Raw genomic sequence first — 19,905 nt, forward strand, 5'->3', positions numbered from 1 at the left:
CAGGGGCTGGTAGGGAGGGGGTTGAAGATGAAAATAGATCGAGCTGTTTCACGCATATCGAGAAATTCTCAACATCCAACAGACAGACAGAATTCAATCCGAGAAACACGAAAATCCCGAAATTCCCGAAATCACCGATTTTCTACCTTATTCTGCGATCTTTAAGCTTTTATAGCTCAGAGCAACGTTACCCGATCATTCGTTTCATTTCATGAAATTTTAGGCATGTATACAACTTACTTCAACCTACAAACGTGTTTTTTCAATTTTCATTACTGGCGAGAAAAAAAAACAGTTTAAAAAAACGTCTTTTTAAACGATTTCAATAGTGTCCGAATAATTTCGTTACTGTTAGCCACTGTAGCTATTTCTCGCACGCCCAACATTGCGTGTCATCATTATTCTATACATCCACCCGCTTGTGTATCTAGATATTTCTGATTAATAAAAGTTACAAGAAGCTGTTAATTAACCTCTACTACATCGAAAAGTTCTCAAAGCGTACAGAATGACGAGAATGTCGTAGGATTGGAAAGGAAATAGCGATAGCCAAAAGTTTCTTTCCATTTTTCTATTTATTCGCGATGCGCATGGGAATGTTTGAAAACGCTTCATCTCCGCGCGCCATCAACCTTCCCCCTCCTTTGTCCTTGTGCGAAATTTGTGCGCCCTCTCACACTCTCCTCGCTCGCTCGCTCGCTCGCTCGCTGACACCCCACCCGCCTCCCATTCCGCCCATTCCGCTGCTGTGTGTTTATAAACCTCGCACTATCGTTACAATCGCAATTTCAATCTACCATCATTTTCTCGATGAATAATGTTACGCGTACCTCGCAAGGAAATTATATGTATATCTATACGTACATATAATGTATCTTTATTCACTTTCCTCTTCGCTCTCCACCGCCATACATACCTACCGTCAGGTTCTCACGCGCTCTCTTCGTTCCTGTCATCGTCTGTTTCAACTGTCATAGTCACTGCACTAACGCCATCAACCCTTGGACGTTTTCCTTGTTTGCTTTTAGAGACGGTAAATAAGATTCGTTTGTTCGCTGCATGGGAGGCATTAATTCGCGGACTATGGATATCGAACATGATCCAGGGCTTGCCGCTATATTACAGTATTTGATACGCAGGTTGGTTAAACGTAATTTCGTAGGCGAAAGCTTTAACATTAATGTGGATCTTTCCTCCAACTGCATGCATGGTACGCGTTAATAGAAAGAGCGAGAAGGAGAGAGATAGACTGATGACGGCAAGGGGAAGAGAAGGAGAGACAGAAAGAGGAACGGGGAGAGCTAGCCAGCAAGAGCGAGAGAAATTCTAACCTCTTTACGTAATTTGCTGTCGTTATACATGTATGTTTCGATGCATACGCGATCGTTTGAATTCTTAAGACGAGAACGTTCGCTTGCCCCGGCGATATCTTGCCTTTTTCGTCATTTCTCGTCCTCGACTCTTTCTTTCGAACAACCTCTCTTTCTAGCTCTACCTCCAACTTCCAACAGCCTAACCCCCCAACACCCTCCTCTGCGTACACTGTATTTTTTGCTGCCCGATTGTTCAACGCACCGACGATAACGCTGTTGGTTTATTCTGTTTTAGCGGCCAACTGCACATCATATCTTCGGAACACGATGACTCGGACGAAGAATATGCCGCAAATTCGCAGCCGCCAAGAATTACATCTTTGCCAAACACGGCCAGACTTGATGTTTGTTACGTTTCTTACATATTATTACACGGGTATCTACACGGGTCAGCTGCCGAACCTCGCTTCACGCTCTGTATTCCTTTTAGAAAAGTGAGATAAGCCTGGCAACCAAGCAGGCATGCGGATTTATAGACGACATCGACAAGCGTAACCTATCGGTGATGTCGATGATTCAAAGGAGATCCCTGGGACCTAGTTTCAGTACAGGAGAAAGGTGTAGGATAAGCAGTAGTTTTCTACCCAATAAAATGCATCAAGTTGCCAAGTATAATACCAAAGCATTTTGTGGTTCTTACTCCAAAGACGGAAGATTTTTCTTAACCGCCAGTCAAGGTAAGTCGCCTAATCAAGTAAGGCTGTATACCGATCGGAGCTCAATTCGCATCATACTCTATGTACGTTCGCAGATAAATTTTTGCGCCTTTACCGAACGCACGACGGCGATTTTGTCGAATTCAAAACGATTCCCGCACGAGACGTAGGTTGGAGTATTTTAGACACTGCATTTAGTCCCGATGGCAATTATATCGTTTATTCCAGTTGGTCAGAATGTTGTAAGTATGGACCGCCGTTGGAAATGGTTTATCAGTCGATCGCGGCATCGATGCAAATAATCGCGCAAGATCATTTCTTCCGCTTTCGCAGTGTATCTGTGTCCCGTTTACGGCGATTCCACTGTGCAAGAATCATTATCGTTATGCCCCGAAGACCGAAGGTTTTGCGTGTTTTCTCTCGTCTTCTCTAGTGACGGACGAGAAATTTTGGGTGGGGCAAACGATGGTTATCTCTACGTCTACGACAGAGAGTGTCATCAGCGCGCTCTCAGGGTTTGTATAAGTGTATTGGGCTGTTGCGCGTTCGCCGGATTCCACGTTATTCACTGCCGGACGATGATGATGATGATGATGATGATTTGTAGATCGGAGGTCACCACAACGACGTAAATGCAGTCGCTTTTGCCGATAATACTTCGCAGATTTTGTACAGCGCTGGTGACGACGGCCTCTGTAAGGTATCATCAAACTCTACCGACTGCACTTTACTCTTTTATTCTTAACCTTTTTTCCTTTCTGAGAGCTTCTCTGATATCTACATTTCCCTGGTCGGTTGTTTCTTTCGTTATCCTGATTTAGGTATGGGATAGGAGAACGTTGAACGAAACCGATCCACACCCGGTTGGCGTGTTGGCTGGCCACATGAACGGTATAACTTATATCGATCCACGAGGCGACGGCCGATATCTCATTACCAATAGTAAAGATCAAACTATCAAACTGTGGGATGTACGTTCGTTTTCCGATCATAACGGTATATTGAATACGCGCAAAGCTGTTGCGAATCAAAACTGGGATTACCGGTGGCAACGGGTACCGAAGCGATGTAAGCAATCACGTAACCGTTAAGACTCTTTCGCACAGCGACTTGTGTCGTTGATCGATTGTCACTTTAACGCGACATGCCGCCGTTTTTCTCCACTATAACAGTGCACAAAGCGAGGAACATGCTGGAAGGTGATACCAGCATCATGACCTATCGCGGACACTCGGTCCTTCAAACTTTAATACGATGCCATTTCTCCCCTTCTTCCATTACCGGTCAGAGGTACATATATACGGGATGCGCTGCGGGACGAGTCATAAGTAGGTTCTAACCATACTTTTCCGATTAGAATTAGAAGGAAAGATTAGACGATGATGTTGGTCGAATACTATATACCTACATGTAAGCATAAGAATGTTTTCTGGTTGATCCTCAGTATACGACGTCTTAACGGGTAGGATAGTTAGTACTTTGGTGGGACACAAAGGATGTGTGCGCGACGTCAGTTGGCACCCCTTTCATCAGGAGATTCTTTCTACGTCTGTAAGTATCCACTCTACGCTATAGTACGTAGAGAGAGAGAGAGAGAGAGAGAGAGAGAGAGAGAGAGAGAGAGAGAGAGAGAGAGAGAGAGAGAGAGACTCTGAAACGGCTCTCTTAATTCTCCGTTTGATGGTTTCAGTGGGATGGCGCCATCGTCAGCTGGCGGTACGCTGGCAAGACAGCCCTTGATAATTCCGACTCGGAAGAGGAAAGCGACTCGGAATCACCACCACGTACCTTGAGACGAAGTCAACGAATTGCTGCTCAAAGAGCGAAACATGCGGCAGCGTGTTGAGTTTTATAGATATCTAAACCGGTGAACTGAATGTTCTCGCAATTTCAGTCTTTTCGTTCCTACGAGGAAGGAGTTGTTGTTGCTCAGCGCTTGTCGGCAAGATATTTTTATATCGGTGACTTTTCTCACTCTCATCGACGTTCATGGGAGCGACTAACTTTCTTCTACAAGACTGAGTAAACGAATCGAATGCACGCGCCGTTACGGACGAATCAACATGTTGCGATTTTCTCTCCGTCTCGGCAATCAGCGTCATCGGAGTCAAAATGGTAGAAAATGAGACGAGGGTACAGCAGCACCGAACAGGCGGGGCTCGTTCTCGTAGAATCGAACATTTTTTTTCTTGCCCGATATTGAATGACGCTTTGCGCTCTCTCTCTCTCTCTCTCTCTCTCTCTCTCTCACTCATTCTTTCTGCCCCTGCGGGATTAAATCGACACAAAAATGCGGTGTCTTTTTTTTTTGTACAGTATCACGGTTTTCAAACACCGAAAAGACGCGTACTTGTGTGTGTGTGTGTGTGTGTGTGTGTGTGTGTGTGTGTGTGTGTGTGTGTGTGTGTGTGTGTGTGTGTGTGTGTGTGTGTGTGTGTGTGTGTGTGTGTGTGTGTGTGTGTGTGTGTGTGTACATTGCATCCCGATGAATCGGTCCGGATTACCACATACGTATGTATGTATGTATGTGTATATATATATGCAGGAAAGTACCCAGAGGGCAGAAATGATGGTAGAGAGAACGACAAGGTTGCTTATCGCCTACCATCGTGTGGTTGGAAAGCATGCGTACATGGTCGCCCTGCACGTCGGAACATTGTGCCTCGTCTCGCTTAGCGGGGGTCACTCAGGTGAAAATGAACTACCAGTTATTTTACAGATAAAAATTTGAAAATATGTATTTCCATATTATTTTTTATGCTGAAATGAATTATGTAAGAGTTAATACAGTAAGAATTTTTTTTCAAAATTTAAAAAAAAAAATTTCGAAATATTACTTGATTGTAAAATCCATACCCTTATCTCTGTAGTATTGTATACAAAGATTGCAAAAAAAAATCGGCTCGAAAACTTAATTTTTGTCCGAGTTATAAAGTTTTTTGTTTTGGCGCAGTAACTAAAACGCTCCTGCTCCGTACGTTGGACCTTCTTCTTCTTGCAATGCCTGTCCAATGCAATGGAAATGTTCGCAGCAGCGCAAATATGGCAAAGATCAGAAGAATATGGTGTCCGACTGAAAACCTTTATTTCTGATACTGATTGCAAAACCGAGCAGTATCTAAATAGTCTACAAATATACAGGGAAGCCGTACAAATGAAAAAAGAAGAGTGTGTGAATCACGTTGGCAAAAGATTATGGAGAGCTTTGACCGATTTGGTAAAACAGGAGCGCACAAAAGGGATTACTTTAGGGGGTAAAGGGCAAGGTACGCTGAAAGAAGTTAGAATTAGAAAATTAACAGATTATTATAAAAAAAAGCTATATTACGAAATAAAAGCAATATTACAGCTATGAAAGCTGCCATATACCCGACGAGATACCACACAGTTTGGACGGATACGAAACCACAACATTATAAATGTCCATCGGGTGTTTTTACCAATCAGCAATTGCGAAAGGAAGAAAACCTGGTTTTCATGATAAGAAAATAGGAACACCTATCAGAAAAAAATTTCTGTATAAAATATTACCAATTTATAATAAGCTAAGCGATGAAAAACTGCTCCGTCGTTGTGCACAATGTCTTACGCAGAATTCCAATGAACGTTTGCATAGCATGATATGGCGTAAGTGCCCAAAGGATATTTTGCTTAAAAATATCTTGTTGAAGCTGCAGTCGCAGAAGCTGTCACCGAATATAACGAAGGATGGACTAAAACAATATTACATTCATTCAAGGACAACCAAATGCAAATGAGCGAACAATCATTGAAAATTGTTCAACACCGTCACAAAAAACGAGTTCTCAGGTATAAGGATAAAGGTATACAACAAAAAACTTTATAACTCGGACAAAAATGAAGTTTTCGAGCTGAAATTTTTTTGCAGCCTTTGTATACAATACTACAGAGATAAGGATATGGATTTTACAATCGAATAATTCTTTCGAATTTTTGTTTTAAATTTTGAAAAAAAATTCTTACTGTATTAACTCTTAGATAATTCATTTCAGCGTAAAAAATAATATGGAAATACATATTTGCAAATTTTTATCTGTAAAATAACTGGTAGTTCATTTCCACCTGAGTGACCCCCCTTAACACGGTACATACGTTCTTACAAAGCAACGATCTATCCTCCTTTCTCTCTCTCTTCCGCTTAAAAAAAATTTGAACGCAATCGACTGATTCTGATCAAGTTTTTTATATTTAAATCGCATCAAGTTGGAGAAGACGGCCCTTTCCAAGCAATAGAAGCGACATTTTAACCGTTACAACCTGTCGTTTTCCTTAGTTTTCAAACTTTAGGTACAAAGCTATTTTCGCTTGCAATCACAAGAAAACGACAAGCAAAGGGTGAGAGACAAAGAGAGAGAGAGAGAGAGAGAGAGATCGGGGAACGGATCTGTGGTTTTTATAGTATAACCATGTTTCAACCAAGAGTGAAAAGGGTCGTACGATAATTCACAGGCACGTTTATAGCGTACCAACTCCCAAAGGTGTACAGATATGTATGCATATGTGTATATATATCTGTACATTTACTCTGTATATATAGGTATATGTATAAATATATTTATATGTATTTATATATATACGTGTGCGTGCACACACATAATTTACAATATGTACTAATAAATTGTTGGAGATGACAAATAGGATTTATTATTTTTCCCCAATGTAATCGTGTAATCGAAACTGGGTGGACACATTTTATCCGAATAAACGCTCGCCATCGTATCGTTTGTATGTACTACAGAAACTCTAACTTGGGAATAAATAATACGATTGGGCAAACGCGATATTGTACAATGTATCTAAGGTCTAGGTTTCTCACTGTAACGTAGAGTGTAATAGGTACTTGTTGTGTATACGTATACGAGTACTACGGCGACAGAATCGGAAAAGATTCTAAAGGAAGCCATAAGTAAGGCACGAGGTCCGTCCCGTCTTTGTCCATTTATAGCCAAAAGATATGTGCGGTTGGAAGCCAAATTAATGGCTGACTATGTATACTTGATAAGGTACATAGGGTTTCCCGGCCTGGCCCGGCCGTCGCAGCTTACGATTAGCACATATAATTGTATTTGCCCATGTTGAGCGTCTCGAATCATTTCCCTCCTGTCCCGCCTCTCCCCAACTCCTTATTAGATACCCTAGCGCGAACATGGAAAAAGAAAATGCGGGGAAAGAAGACAAAAGTAATCTGCAGTGAGAAGGGTTTGCGGTGTAATATAGCTAGGTATGGAGGTATTTGAACAGCCGTAGGAACGTTTCCTTCAACGGAACACACCAAAAGTAGAAGTAGTAACATTCCGTAATCGAGAACGTATAGGTATCTAAGTAAGATCTAACAGGCTTAGAAGCTGTACTCGATTATCGGTATCGTTCGCAGTATCTAGATTTTACCAATCGAAATCATTCTCTCTTTTCATCTCGCACCCTCTTCGACGATAGCTCGAGCTAGCTCTTCCCAGATACAGCTTTCTTCCCTTTGTCTTTCCAACAACTCTCGGATTTTTCTCCAAGGAGATTGTTCGTTAGCAGAGCCCGCGAGTCCAGACCTTTAGTAAATTAGGAAAGCAGGTTGCTCGTAAAACACTACTGTCTGAAAATCGTAGGACGGTAGCTCGTATACTCCTCGAATTCTTTTTCCCTTGGAGGTGACTCGACTAGAGTGACTAGAGTCGACTCGACACGAAACGACACGACGCGACTCGGCCATCCATACCGTACAACTCCACTAATCGATGCAAGTCGATACAAGGTAGATTATACTTACGGTCTTCGCGGCGGAGAGACCGCCGATAGTAAATCGTCAGTCGCGTAACGTTCATCGCCGTTAGAACGACGTCCGCGACTGTTTCTTACTCTGCTCGCCAATCATCAAACTATTCTTACAGTTTCCGTGGGACATACCACACGTATAATACATTGGTAGTAGGTACACCTTTCAGTTGTAGGATCAACAACTAAGAACGCGGCGATAAAAGGGGTCCAAGGGTTGAACGAAGCGCAGGTACGTTGGCCGGAAACGAGTCGCGCGCGCTCCGCGCCTTTCATTGTCAATCCGTTTGAATCTTGCAATCGCGAACGTGCTATAATTTTGGAAACGTTACTCTTACGGTCTCGGATTTCTGAAATTTCTCTCTCTCACTCACTCACTTTATTGTCCGTTACTCGAGAAATGTAATCGAGAGGACAAAACGTTGTCGAGACCAAGATATCGGTTAACTTGCGAAACAGAGTTTCGAACCGTTTCCCATTATTTTCCAAGGCACACGTATGTACCAATGTGTATCCGATAATCAAACGGGGACAATTCCTACGTTTATATAGAGGCTTAAACGTGCCGTCAGGGAAGGTACGCGACGGAGATTTATGTAGAGTCAGAGAGGGAAAGACGGAACACGTGGTAAAGATAACTCTCTTGATATGAAAATTTTATTCGCAACACCAATTACTCGCGATCGTCTCTAGAACTGTGAACGTCCAGTTAAAGGATGACTAGCCTGGTGAACTCTTCCGAACATGCGTCCGGGGCGAAGAATCTTGGAAGGAGGCAGGCGATTCCCGTCATTCACACAAGAGGAACTCATTACGACATTGGTCTCGATATCGTAAGACTACCTCGTATCGATTACACGGCTGTTTATAATTTATTTTCCTTCAATTCCGTAATAATAGCAAAGTATTTGGAAATAACAGGGAAATCAGAAGAAGAAACTCATTAGGAGTCGGAATTAATAGTTGTGTAAATCGATAATGAGATAGGTATAGGTAATTGTGATCATTAGAAAATCTATCCTATCCTACCTACGGATAGAGATATCCTTTAATTTCCTTTTCAGCTTCCCACTCTAACCGAATATAAAATCGAAAGCTTGCAAAAAAGTAATTTCTTACAATTATCGCGACTTGTGCAAACTGCAACGATCAAATATAGGAAGAAAAAAAATCGTATTCTTCCATTTGGGATAGTATGTAAGCGTAGGTAAATGCGATTATCGGATATCGAATGTCGGCTAAAAAATTCAAGACAGAAGGCACGGGTGTTGACGCGCACATAAATTGTTCTCGCACCTCTATTTCCACGAGATTGGACATGTTGCGTAACAAGAGTTACATAATATTGTATACATGTATTGACTTGGACGCGGTGTGTAGTGGTTGAGTTGAGTAAATCAACACATGTATATGTAATTAAGATTATTTCCACGGTAATACGGCATCGACTCCGCGAAAAGCATCGCATTCGGATCATTAGGAAAGATGAAAAAACGTTTTTTTCTCAATGTTCAAATAGGGGCGCACGTTCTCCGGATTAATTCACTCATACGTCAACTCGTATCATCCTCTGAACGAAAGCTACCTGCCACTCTATGACACCGAAGCGGGTAGAAAGGTTTACGAGGAGACTCTCGCCTGTGTAGAGAAGCAATATCCTGAATACGTGAGAGAAATCCAAGGAACGGCCGAAGGAGCGAACGTTCCTTTTCACAAGGTACACACACACACACACACACACAGTATATGTATATCTCATCTTGCTGCCATCGTGCATGTGGTTCGTTTGTTCCCGCTTATCTTGAATCCAACAACGTAATTCGCAGTTTTATGCGAATACTCGAGTTTTTACACGGTAGGTATCGCGGCGCGTCTTGCTCTCATATAGGTACACTAGATAGCACGCATCGCCTGGCTAAGCAACCAATATTACTTACATAAAAATGATTGCTCCACGAGTTTCCGTGTCTAACGTTGACAAATGAGATGATAAGATTCGTATCTACGTACACATAACGACAAAGATAACGCGAGTTTTTCTGTTTCACAGCTGTTTCTGATGCATCTAGATGACATTGTGCCGAACGTAACGAATGAGGGAGCAGAGGGGAACTCGTTACCAGTCGGTTGTTCAACTATCGTATGCAATCAGCCGGGACAGGTGAGCGATAAATAATCATTATCAAGAAACTACCTACCAGACCTACAAATTTACAAACACGTGCTGAAACGTATCTATCTACCTACCTACCTACGTACTAATACATACTCGTATATGTAGGTACAATACGGGGTATCCCCCGACCGCACGTAGCTATGTAACTTGCTTTCATACCTGTATGTTTGATCAGTGTGTTAATTAGAATTACTCGGGCCAATTCACGGATTAGTTTAAATCTATATATTGATCATGCTTTTAATTAGCATCATCCGCGAAAGAAACCTTCAGATCTAATAATCCGTTTGGTGGAAGAATGGAAGAATGGAAGAACAAAAAAAAAAGTGAATTTTTACAAAAGAGTTGGCTGAATCTATATTCTGCATACCTACATGCGTATGCGAGTTAAATATCGAATTATCACGAATATTTCTGTGCACACTCTTTGCTACAGCCGTATATATAGAACATTGATTAAACGTAATGCAATGTGCATTGTACAATATCGGGTGGACTATCGTGTATCATTCACCGGAACGACTTTTCGAAACAGGAAATTTTAGGGCACAACGAAGACGCACTGAGCGAAACTTTAAATCATTGGTATTTAGTATCGGCCCATGTGCTCGAACCAGGCTGCAAGGAAGAAAAGTTCACGTCTTTGAGCTACGCCGGATTCTTACCGGGGTATACGATGGGTTACAATTACCACGGGTTCGTTTATACCATCAATACCCTCAGTGCTCGACACCTGAGGTCCGGCAAAACGCGTGAGTACACCACACGATCCTAACGCTTCCTTCCTCAAGTGGTCTTGCGTATGCACGTATGTATGTACTCGAGTATCGAGTACCGCGCGAAGCTTATTCCGAGTTTAGATTAACAGCCATTGAAATCGTGTACACGCACAGCCAGGTACTTTATAACACGAGCGCTCTTGGCCGCTGAGAATTACGTGCAAGCTCAGCAGATTTTAAGAAACGATGGGTTCGGCGCAGCTGAAGGATTCGCGGTAAATATGACCTTCTTAACTCAAGAAGGTGATCGAATGTTTCACAATGCCGAGATCGGCCCTTGCGAGATCGATGGCACGCAATCCCAGCTGAGCATTTTGACCGTCAGCCCTGGAGAACATACATTCCATTGCAACAAGTGAGTGGGTAAACGAAACGACACGACACGATGCAGGCAGCACGTGCTCCGTCACTCTCCGCTCTAATCTAATCTAATCGTCAGCTACCGCTACGACGATTTCTCAGCCGCCGAAACAATCCCTAACTAACTTTCAGATATCTCCGACTGAAAGTGCCAGAAGTGGACGGTCTTATTATAGACAGCAGCGTAAAGAGAATGGAAGCGATTTGTAAGCATCCCCCTGCAAAATCTCGTCACGACGTTATAAACATTCTCAGCGATCAAACGGATCACCAATACAGAGTTTATCAGGAAATTACGCCCAACGATTATGTGAAGACTATAGCCACAGGTACGTTGCCACAGGCTCCTTCTCTTACTACTTGTAGCTTAACTATCCTTCGAACCACGTTTATCAGGTATCTTTGACTGCATCGAACGAACCTGGTCTCTTTACACCGACAAACCAAACTCTACAGAGCCGATTCTAGTAATACCATTGCAGCTGCGTGACGACCAACCGACCATACCTGCTATGGAAACTCTTGAAAAATAATATCCTTTCCTTGAATTTAATTAGCCTCCCCACCTCCCCCACTCGCCGAACAGACGCCACACCTTGCCTTTTACCCTGTCGCGCGTCATACTCGACCAACCACCCAAGCTCGCATCATACATACTTGTGAACACGCCGCTTCAGCCAAGCCGAACATTCATTCGCTCTAAATGTATCGCGCGCATTCAGCTCTCAACTACTTTACGATCCAAACTCGATAGGGGTCACAAACAGGTTTCATCGGCAGCTTCCAAACGAACCGCATTGGTCGTGCTTTTACGAGAATAACAACACAGCTTTGCGCACTTGTTTGCCGTATTCTCTTTGCTTCTTTTCTTTTCTTTTCTTTTTATAACAAATACAATTTCATAAATACTGGATATGCGAGAAGAATTTTACATCGTCGGCCGCTAAGTAGTGGAAATACGTTCTCCTTAAAAACCTAAAGTTCTTGAGCAAAGTATATCAGCGACAGTACGTGGGTATCACAACTTTTGGTCGTTTCTTCGACTCCATTTCCAAAAAGAACTCCTTTATATCCTCCTCACGCACCACCTTTTTGTTTTCAGCGAATTTTTGCAGGTACTGTTTCAATTGTTCCTTCATGTTATTGTATTCTGTAAAACATGTACAGAGACGAAAATAAATATAGTTGACAGTTTAGAAACCAATATATAACATTACTCCGCTATCGTACCTTCGATGGCTGTCAGTTGTTCGACGCGGCCCAAAGAGGCGAGGGCCTTCATACCTTTCTCGTATCGTGACTCTTGACTGGTGATCTTTCCCGCTTCCTCGTAAGCGTGCACACTGTCCGTTGGATCAAGAAGGAATGTAATGTTTCTCTCTTGATACAGCTAACAGAGCAAAGTTCATTCGTCAATGTTCAGATGAATGGAGCTGGGATAGCAGTCTCGAATAGGATGGAAAAGGTCTACCTTCTTGCAGGCGTCGCACGCGCAAAGCGCAGATCTCCAGCCTTCTAGCCAAAAGCAACTTTTCTTCGCGATCGTCTTGATCGTGGAATCGTCCCGCGGCATCGTGCACCCTTTCTTCTCGCTCTCGACGTCGATCGATCCACTCTCAGTGTCCCTAAAAGCGTCTCCTTTGCTTGCAAACGCCGCATATTTGCTCGCGTAATTCCAAAGGAAATCATTTTTTTCCATACAAAGGGAGCAAATCATCTCGTCGTAAGCTCCATCGGCTGGCACACCATTCTCGCACTCGAGATGCTGTGAAAATTTAAAGAACAAGTAATTTCACCAACAAGATATAAAAAAGGGGCCACAAATATTCTTTACCCTAGAATGATACCAATCCTCGCAAATTATGCACTGTAGCATTTCATCGCTTATGGTGTCCTCTGGATCCGGATACGGTCTCTTGCAAATACAATAGACACCGTCAAAGTTGTGGTTATAACGATTCTCAGGATTCGTAGAATCCCTCGACTGCCGATCAAAAGGAATATGCATTTTTAGAAAGTAGAAAATGCGAGAGTAGAAAATGCGCAGTGGTCCACACGAGGGAAATGTTGTCAGACGTACCTCGTCTAAATTACACTTGTTATTGAGAAATTTTGAATTGCCGCAATCGCACCTGAAATGCCTTTTAGTATAAAGTTCGACGAGCTCGTGATTCTCATGACAATGAAAACTACAAGCGAGGCAAACAGCGGCTCGCACCGATTGTGGACAACAAGTTTTGCACGCGTAAAGGGCTTGTCGTGTGTATCCCTGAAAACGTTTGAGCTTGATAGTAGGTAGATCGATTTTCACTTGCGCGTAAGGTTAGTATTTTTCGCGTTACCTGGCTGTAAGTGCAATTCTTATCATCGGACGCGCCCAAAACTGCACAGGCGTCTTCCTCTAATTGATTCTCTTCTCGAAGTACATCCAACATCGTAACAGAGTTCTCCTCTTTTATAATATCTTCACCTTGCTCAGACATTTTGTCGCTACCGCAACCAACGGACCAAAGTAATTCGAACCCGTCCTATGCAGCGTCCAGCAGCGTCCCGTCCCGTCCCGTCACGTCGGGTCGAATCGTTTCCTATCTTATATATAGGTATCTAGCGCCGCGTCCCGTCGCGTCTCGCGTCGATCGCGCGCAGAAAACCCAGAAGAAACTCAACGACAAAATTGTCTCGAGCTTGATCTTGCCGGCTATTCAGGTTCGAAAAATTCTATCCAAACGCGGTACTCGCTTACGTTCAAGTTCTCTATTTAGAAAATCAAAATGAGATCAACTCCAAACATTTATTTTCATGTTTTGCGCGTCATAATCTCTTCAGTAACGTAGAGATTATGCGTTTCGATTTCCCGATTGAACAACAGAAAATGGAGAGCAAACTATTATATAGAGATGTTTTAAAAACGATCGCCATCCAAACACACTAAAAATTTCATCGGGTTAACCTCTCTCACACCATCTCACACTGTACGTTTCCAAGCGCGTGCTGCGGCGCAACACGAATAACACCGGAATGTACCGGAATCCCGATTTCGCGATACATAAACCGGATAAACAGTACCTATGTTTACACAGATACACCAGAGCTGGGTAAAGACACGATTTGTTTTATTTTATACACGATAGGTACGTGTCTTAAATGTCGTATACCTGGAATGAAAATAACTAATCTGTAAAACATGTTTCGTGTAGGTTATAAAGTGACAATTTATTAATAATGATAAATCTGATTAAAACAAATTAAATTAAGTTACATTGACGAAAAATGGATATCGAAAGGTTAGTAAAAGACACACATATAGAATAAATATAATTTGTTTAAATTCAAAATTATGCGAATAAAAAGATTATTTCTATTTTAAGAAAATAAAGATTCATCAATTACTAGCCAATTTTATTTTTGGCTGTGATCTACCTCTTAGCATAGTAGAATCAAAACATTTCAAAGCGTTTATCAATGAAATTTCGACCATCGTCCATCAGTATAAGGCTCCTACAAGGAAATCATTATCCACAACAATTTCAGATATAGAATATAATGAACTTGTTAATTCTATATGGAAAGATGAACCACAAGATGCAGTACTACTAATTGATGGTTGGAAAAATTTAATAGCTAGTGTAGATGGCCTGATTACCGTGCCTTTATGCTTAAAGAAACTGTGCAAAAAACTCGCATTAATAAATAAGGAAAGAAATTTCTTTAATCAAGTTAATCTATTAATGTATGTGTTACAAACGAGAAGGTTGCATTTTTAAGCAATTTAAGCATAGTAAAAAAAAATTCAAAAGTGCATATGAAGATTTCGATGGACTTACCTAAATCCTTACCGGAAACGGTAAGGAACTTATCATGATTTCCACTTATGTAAAGTGTTTATTATATCATAAAAGCTTCAAATTTTATGAAAAAATAACAAAATGAGCACTTTTGAAACTTTTTCGTATTTTTATAGTGAATCCGGTAATTGGGACAGGAATTTAACGCTTGTCCCTATCGAAGCCCACTGGCTCCCTCTGTAACTGCTAAATCTAACCTTACTTTCGTTTCTCAGAACGGGTGAACAGAAATTTGTATTTGCATATTTTGCTTTTGTAATGAAAAAAGGTCATATTAAAATTACACGAAAACACCTCTCGCAGAGCAAAAAAGTGTTTTGAACAGTTCAAAGTTCAAAGACATAACCTAACTGCGGGAACGCTATTCAAAAAAGGGCACGGTAATTGGGACAAAAACATGTATTTTTATTTCAATTAAAAAAATATGAAAAATTAACATTTTCAACCCGAAAAAAAATGCCTTAATAAAGAAAAAAATTCAGAACACCAACATGAATTTTCACCAAGCAAAATTAAAGTAAGAGAAGTCAGTAATTAATTCCTTCGCGAGCAAGTTGGCGTCAGAGCACGGTAATTGGGACATCTACCCTAATATTAAAAGTGTTGTGGTCATGTTACATTTTACAGAATTCGAAAAAATATGGATTAGCTGCAAACCTTTTACACCCGTTGTATAAAGGACATAGGTTCATTAACAATGCTCATAGACTATGTAAAGCAGCCAGTGAGACGATATTTTTATTTACATAATTTGTAATTCAAATAAATTTTATTTATTATCGTACATTTATTTCTAATTACTTTACCTTTCACGATTCATTTTTTATTAATTATCATCTAAACAATTACAAAACAATAATTAACACCACGCTTTTGAATACTTTTTTGGGATTAGGAAAGTGGCGATTCTATATAGTTTTCGACGTAATCGACGAATTTTACAGTACTCTACAGTATTCGCGTGCAACCAACAAGCGAGTCAAAAAGAACTATATTTTTCCAACACTTTAATTGTTGAAACCTTGAAATAATGAATATTTCTATTTATTACATTTGCGTTAAATGGCACGTATGAAATGGGCTTAAAAACAACATATACTTACGTACATTTACGACATGTCGTAAAGCCGTTCCGACATTTTTCGTAGATGTTTTCTTCGTGTAGCGAATTCGTGCTAGATAAACAACGTTTCGTAAAAATGCAAAAGTATTGCGTAGAAACCACGCACATCGGCACTTTTTTAAACTTTGACCGCCGTTTACAACCATACAAAATCATCAAATTTAATAACTGTATACGTCGATATATATATATATATATATAGGAAACTCTCCTCTATCTTTTGAGACTAAATTGGCCTTTCTAGCGTCCTTAGTTTTCACGTGTAACGTCATTCTTGTCCAAAAACTCAGGTTTTTCAAAAGCTAAGGGTGATGGAGCAATTCTGCTTACGGATTTGTGTTCAGGACGAAAAACTCTACTATTAAGATCCCGGAGTGGATATGATATGGTAGATCCAAATACGTGTTGAACAGTCTATAGTTAAGACCCCCGGTTACGTATAGTAGCTTATACGCTGCGGTGTACACTAATTTTAAAAGATAAAACTGAGATTTCGTCTATATTTTTGGAACTAATACATAAATATTATTATTATACATCTAATAAATTGAACTTTTATTAAAAACTATTCACTGATAGGTACTCATACTTTACTGAAAATAGCCGAACACAATTATGTTCGAAATTGACGAGAAATCACTATTATTTTAAAACTTCAACTCAAATGCGGAACGGGTTCCCGTTGTGCAATCACTTTGAAAATTTGCACGCATCATTTTCTCACCAAGCCTCATATTTTAGGGGGTTAAGACAAGAAAAAAATCGAAAGTTAAAAAATAAGGACCGCCCTAATATACGTTACTTTTAACGTTGTGTCAACAGGTATCGAGATATGGCAGCCATTTTCGAACAAAACCGGAAATAACATAACCTAAACGTTTATCTATCTCTTTCTTTTTTTTTTTACAATTTCTTTCTCTGTCTACTTCCGCTTTTGCTCCATATCGCGGCAACCAATCAGCGACGATACATGTTGTTCCGATCACTGCCTAGAAGATCACTAGTAACTCTGCTTCAATCTTACGCCTCATCGTGCATCATCGTGTCACAGTATCGTGCAATATCTTCACAGCATGCCCTAACCTTAACCTGTCTGCTGAAACGTGAGCAGATTCGTAATCATTTCCACGGAGGAAAAAGTTTCTTCGAATTAAACAGGTTACTCGCGCGTTCCTTCCCATAACTGTGTGTGTATGTATGCACACGCAAGATTCCTTCGTTCCCCCCGAATAATGGAGGAAGTAACCAAATGTAGATACATAGATTGCGTTGAGGTCCGGGAAAAAGAGCAAATACTTCACGAACTTCCCGTTTGCGATACAAGTCTCTGCGTGAGGTGGTTGATCAACAGTGGTCACGTGGATCTAATTGGGAAGGATTTGGACTCTCTACGGTCCATGAAATTTTTTATATGTAACAATCACTTTACGGAAGACTGCTACCTTAGTAAAGGTACTTTGAAAGAAAATGCGATCCCTTCACCACATTGGAGCGATATTTCAAGAACGTTAAAAACTTCAAAAGCACACCTGGTAAATATCCCGTGTTTTTCCTTTCTTGCCCTTGCATTTTTGGCACTGCCAAACCACTCGCGGGATATTAATATTATTTCTTATGAAATTTCTACCCGAATCAACATTCGTGCTACAGAATATCTATACATTAACGCCAAACGATATAACATGGCCATGTCAGTGTGTGTGTTTTTCTCTACGCTTCAGAAAAGTCAATCAAACGGTGGAGAGAATTCCATGGAGGAAACACGGGTGAGCGAAAGTATAGCGAAAAATGGTCCCTCAGAATTTGAAGTGGATCAGTGGTGCAGAACATGCGCTACCAAGAAGCATAACCTTGTAAGTATGACAACCAAGGCAACCAAGGGCACAGAGATGAGCCTTCTGTCAAAACTCAAACTTTTGATAGAAATTGATGACGAGGATGCTTTACCGACAAAGATGTGCGACGAGTGTGTAGACAAGTTGGAGAAGTCTTTCAAGTTTTTCCAACAAATTTATGTAGCGGACAATACATTGCGTCATGTATTTCCAAACGCACGATTGAACAGCGTGCCTAGAAAACCTCTTTATTCGCTTGGTGAGCACATGAGAAAAGAGCAAAAGGAGAAGGAGAAAGAGAAGGACAAGGACAAGGATAAGGATAAGGAGACAGGGGAACAGGATCGTGCCACAAAGATTAATCGTGGTGGTGTTTTTCGGCGAGGTCGAGGCAGACCTCGCACCCGAGGATATGCCGGAAGAGCAAGATCGAGGTCTAAACCGAGTCAAGTTACAGTGTCGATTCCTAGTCCTACTATTAACAACAAGCCAGTGGCTGCGCCGATTTATGGTTGCAGCGTTAGCATTAACGCATCAGTGACGTCCAACAATACATCCGCAAACAAGGAAATGTCAGCGCCCGAGGAAAACAGACAAAGCGGTACAGTCCTTTCGTTACTCATGGATACATGTCGTAGCGACGAGGAACTCGATTGGTCGGATGTTTTGAAAGTGATGAATTGCAAAGGGCATCGAGACAGCAAGCAAGACGAGTTGATAAAAAATGAAGGAGGATTGGCAGTGAACACGGATACGAAAATGGGTACAAAGAAGATGGTGGAGCAGAAAAGAATGGAGAAAACGGAGACTACTGACAATACGGAGACGACAGTGGCAAGGGTGGAAGCGAGGATGGAAATTAAAGCTGAAGCGGAAGTAGAAATTCGGACTGATGGGAAGACAACATCTAACGTGTGCGACACTTGGCGAATACGTTGTGAATTTTGTAACGAAGCATTCAGGTTCAGACGTCAGTTACAAGTACATTTATTGGCCGATCACACCCAATTGTCCGGGTATATGTGCACGGATTGCCTAGATTGTTACGAAAGCGAATCTCTGCTTTCGAAGCATCGCGCTCTGTGCCACGGAGAGCGAAGATATCGTTGTGAACATTGTCAGAAGGAGTTGTTCGAAAAGAAAGTACTAAGGGAGCACGTAAACGAATGTCATTCACGCGGTATTCTACGCTACTCTTGTGATTCGTGCGGAGTAGCGTTCGCTTCGAAGCAACTTGTCATACAACACGTGAAAAATCATTCCGATAGTTGTTTGGCCACTGAATCGGTTCAATTGGATTTAGGGGATTCGAAAGGTGCCGTTGAATCCGTTCAATTCGATCAAGACGCTAAGTGCCCCTCCGTCGTCGTACATGCACCCTCGACTACGATCGTAACAGTGGAGTCGAAGCCGGGCGCGGAAGAAGAGAACACTACGGCGCGCTCAAGCGGTACAAGCGACCAGATTTTAATTAAAACGGAGCAAAGACAAAACGATCAAGAATACGTGATTTGTCCAGATTGCAACGAAAAGATGAGTGACATGGTAGAACTAAGTATCCATCGTATGCGTAGTCACTCGGCGAAGAGGAAGGATGCGACATGTCTTCTTTGCGACAACAAGTCGTTTTACTCGGCGGAAGAATATGAACAGCACATGCTAGATCACTGTAAACGATCAAGAGTATTGCCGCGAGGATAGTATCGCGACACGCCTTCTCTCCGTTGGGTCGTAAAAGTGATTTATTCCGACTTGTCCTTGTCCTTGTCGTCGTCGTCCTGTCACACACGTTCTTTCTACTCGCTTCTCTATAGAGCGGTCAGGAAAAATTAAATAGGTATATAAAAACTGTTGGTTTGTAATATCGTCATCGTCATCGTCATCGTCATCGTCATCGTCAGCGTCATCGCCATCGCCATCGCCATCGCCATCGCCATCGCCATCGCCATCGTCAGTTGGACCAAGTGCATC

General features: G+C 41.5%; 5 protein-coding genes across 8 annotated transcripts; 4 read left to right on the forward strand and 1 right to left on the reverse strand.

The window, feature by feature from the left end:
* Nucleotides 1–727: 727 nt before the first annotated feature.
* On the forward strand, nucleotides 728–4,308 carry LOC143378363 (DDB1- and CUL4-associated factor 11). Of its 2 annotated transcripts, none has more exons than XM_076830072.1 (10): nucleotides 728–1,139; nucleotides 1,609–1,717; nucleotides 1,804–2,050; nucleotides 2,125–2,271; nucleotides 2,363–2,544; nucleotides 2,637–2,729; nucleotides 2,851–3,097; nucleotides 3,202–3,357; nucleotides 3,474–3,580; nucleotides 3,720–4,308. In XM_076830072.1, exons 1-10 carry the CDS (start codon nucleotides 1,060–1,062, stop codon nucleotides 3,873–3,875), a joined length of 1,524 nt encoding a protein of 507 aa, XP_076686187.1. In that variant the 5' UTR covers nucleotides 728–1,059; the 3' UTR covers nucleotides 3,876–4,308. The 2 variants fall into 2 exon arrangements, with proteins under 2 accessions (XP_076686187.1, XP_076686188.1); XM_076830073.1 differs by lacking the exon at nucleotides 728–1,139 and adding an exon at nucleotides 1,343–1,361.
* Nucleotides 4,309–4,702: 394 nt separating this feature from the next.
* LOC143371027 (uncharacterized) lies at nucleotides 4,703–6,115 on the forward strand. The gene is made up of 2 exons (XM_076815871.1): nucleotides 4,703–5,377; nucleotides 5,448–6,115. Exons 1-2 carry the CDS (start codon nucleotides 5,046–5,048, stop codon nucleotides 5,785–5,787), a joined length of 672 nt encoding a protein of 223 aa, XP_076671986.1. The 5' UTR covers nucleotides 4,703–5,045; the 3' UTR covers nucleotides 5,788–6,115.
* A 1,679-nt stretch (nucleotides 6,116–7,794) lies between these two features.
* On the forward strand, nucleotides 7,795–12,342 carry Tan (C45 family peptidase tan). 2 transcript variants are annotated; one of them, XM_076830075.1, is made up of 8 exons: nucleotides 7,795–8,048; nucleotides 8,526–8,649; nucleotides 9,336–9,533; nucleotides 9,867–9,977; nucleotides 10,528–10,744; nucleotides 10,886–11,126; nucleotides 11,264–11,460; nucleotides 11,528–12,342. In XM_076830075.1, exons 2-8 carry the CDS (start codon nucleotides 8,533–8,535, stop codon nucleotides 11,662–11,664), a joined length of 1,218 nt encoding a protein of 405 aa, XP_076686190.1. In that variant the 5' UTR covers nucleotides 7,795–8,048; nucleotides 8,526–8,532; the 3' UTR covers nucleotides 11,665–12,342. The 2 variants fall into 2 exon arrangements, with proteins under 2 accessions (XP_076686190.1, XP_076686189.1); XM_076830074.1 differs by having other exon boundaries at nucleotides 7,796–8,048; nucleotides 8,510–8,649.
* On the reverse strand, nucleotides 11,993–13,685 carry LOC143378365 (putative E3 ubiquitin-protein ligase UBR7). Its single transcript, XM_076830076.1, has 6 exons — nucleotides 13,474–13,685; nucleotides 13,212–13,400; nucleotides 12,966–13,115; nucleotides 12,603–12,896; nucleotides 12,362–12,521; nucleotides 11,993–12,281 (listed from the first exon to the last, which is right to left on the reverse strand). The coding sequence occupies exons 1-6, from the start codon at nucleotides 13,612–13,614 to the stop codon at nucleotides 12,130–12,132; spliced, it is 1,086 nt and encodes a 361-aa protein (XP_076686191.1). The 5' UTR covers nucleotides 13,615–13,685; the 3' UTR covers nucleotides 11,993–12,129.
* A 3,369-nt stretch (nucleotides 13,686–17,054) lies between these two features.
* LOC143378362 (uncharacterized) lies at nucleotides 17,055–19,813 on the forward strand. 2 transcript variants are annotated; one of them, XM_076830069.1, is made up of 3 exons: nucleotides 17,055–17,257; nucleotides 17,355–17,631; nucleotides 17,821–19,813. In XM_076830069.1, the coding sequence occupies exons 1-3, from the start codon at nucleotides 17,070–17,072 to the stop codon at nucleotides 19,633–19,635; spliced, it is 2,280 nt and encodes a 759-aa protein (XP_076686184.1). In that variant the 5' UTR covers nucleotides 17,055–17,069; the 3' UTR covers nucleotides 19,636–19,813. The 2 variants fall into 2 exon arrangements, with proteins under 2 accessions (XP_076686184.1, XP_076686185.1); XM_076830070.1 differs by having other exon boundaries at nucleotides 17,158–17,631.
* Nucleotides 19,814–19,905: the final 92 nt, after the last annotated feature.

Source organism: Andrena cerasifolii, chromosome 1, assembly GCF_050908995.1.
Source record: "Andrena cerasifolii isolate SP2316 chromosome 1, iyAndCera1_principal, whole genome shotgun sequence".
NCBI lineage: Eukaryota > Metazoa > Arthropoda > Insecta > Hymenoptera > Andrenidae > Andrena > Andrena cerasifolii.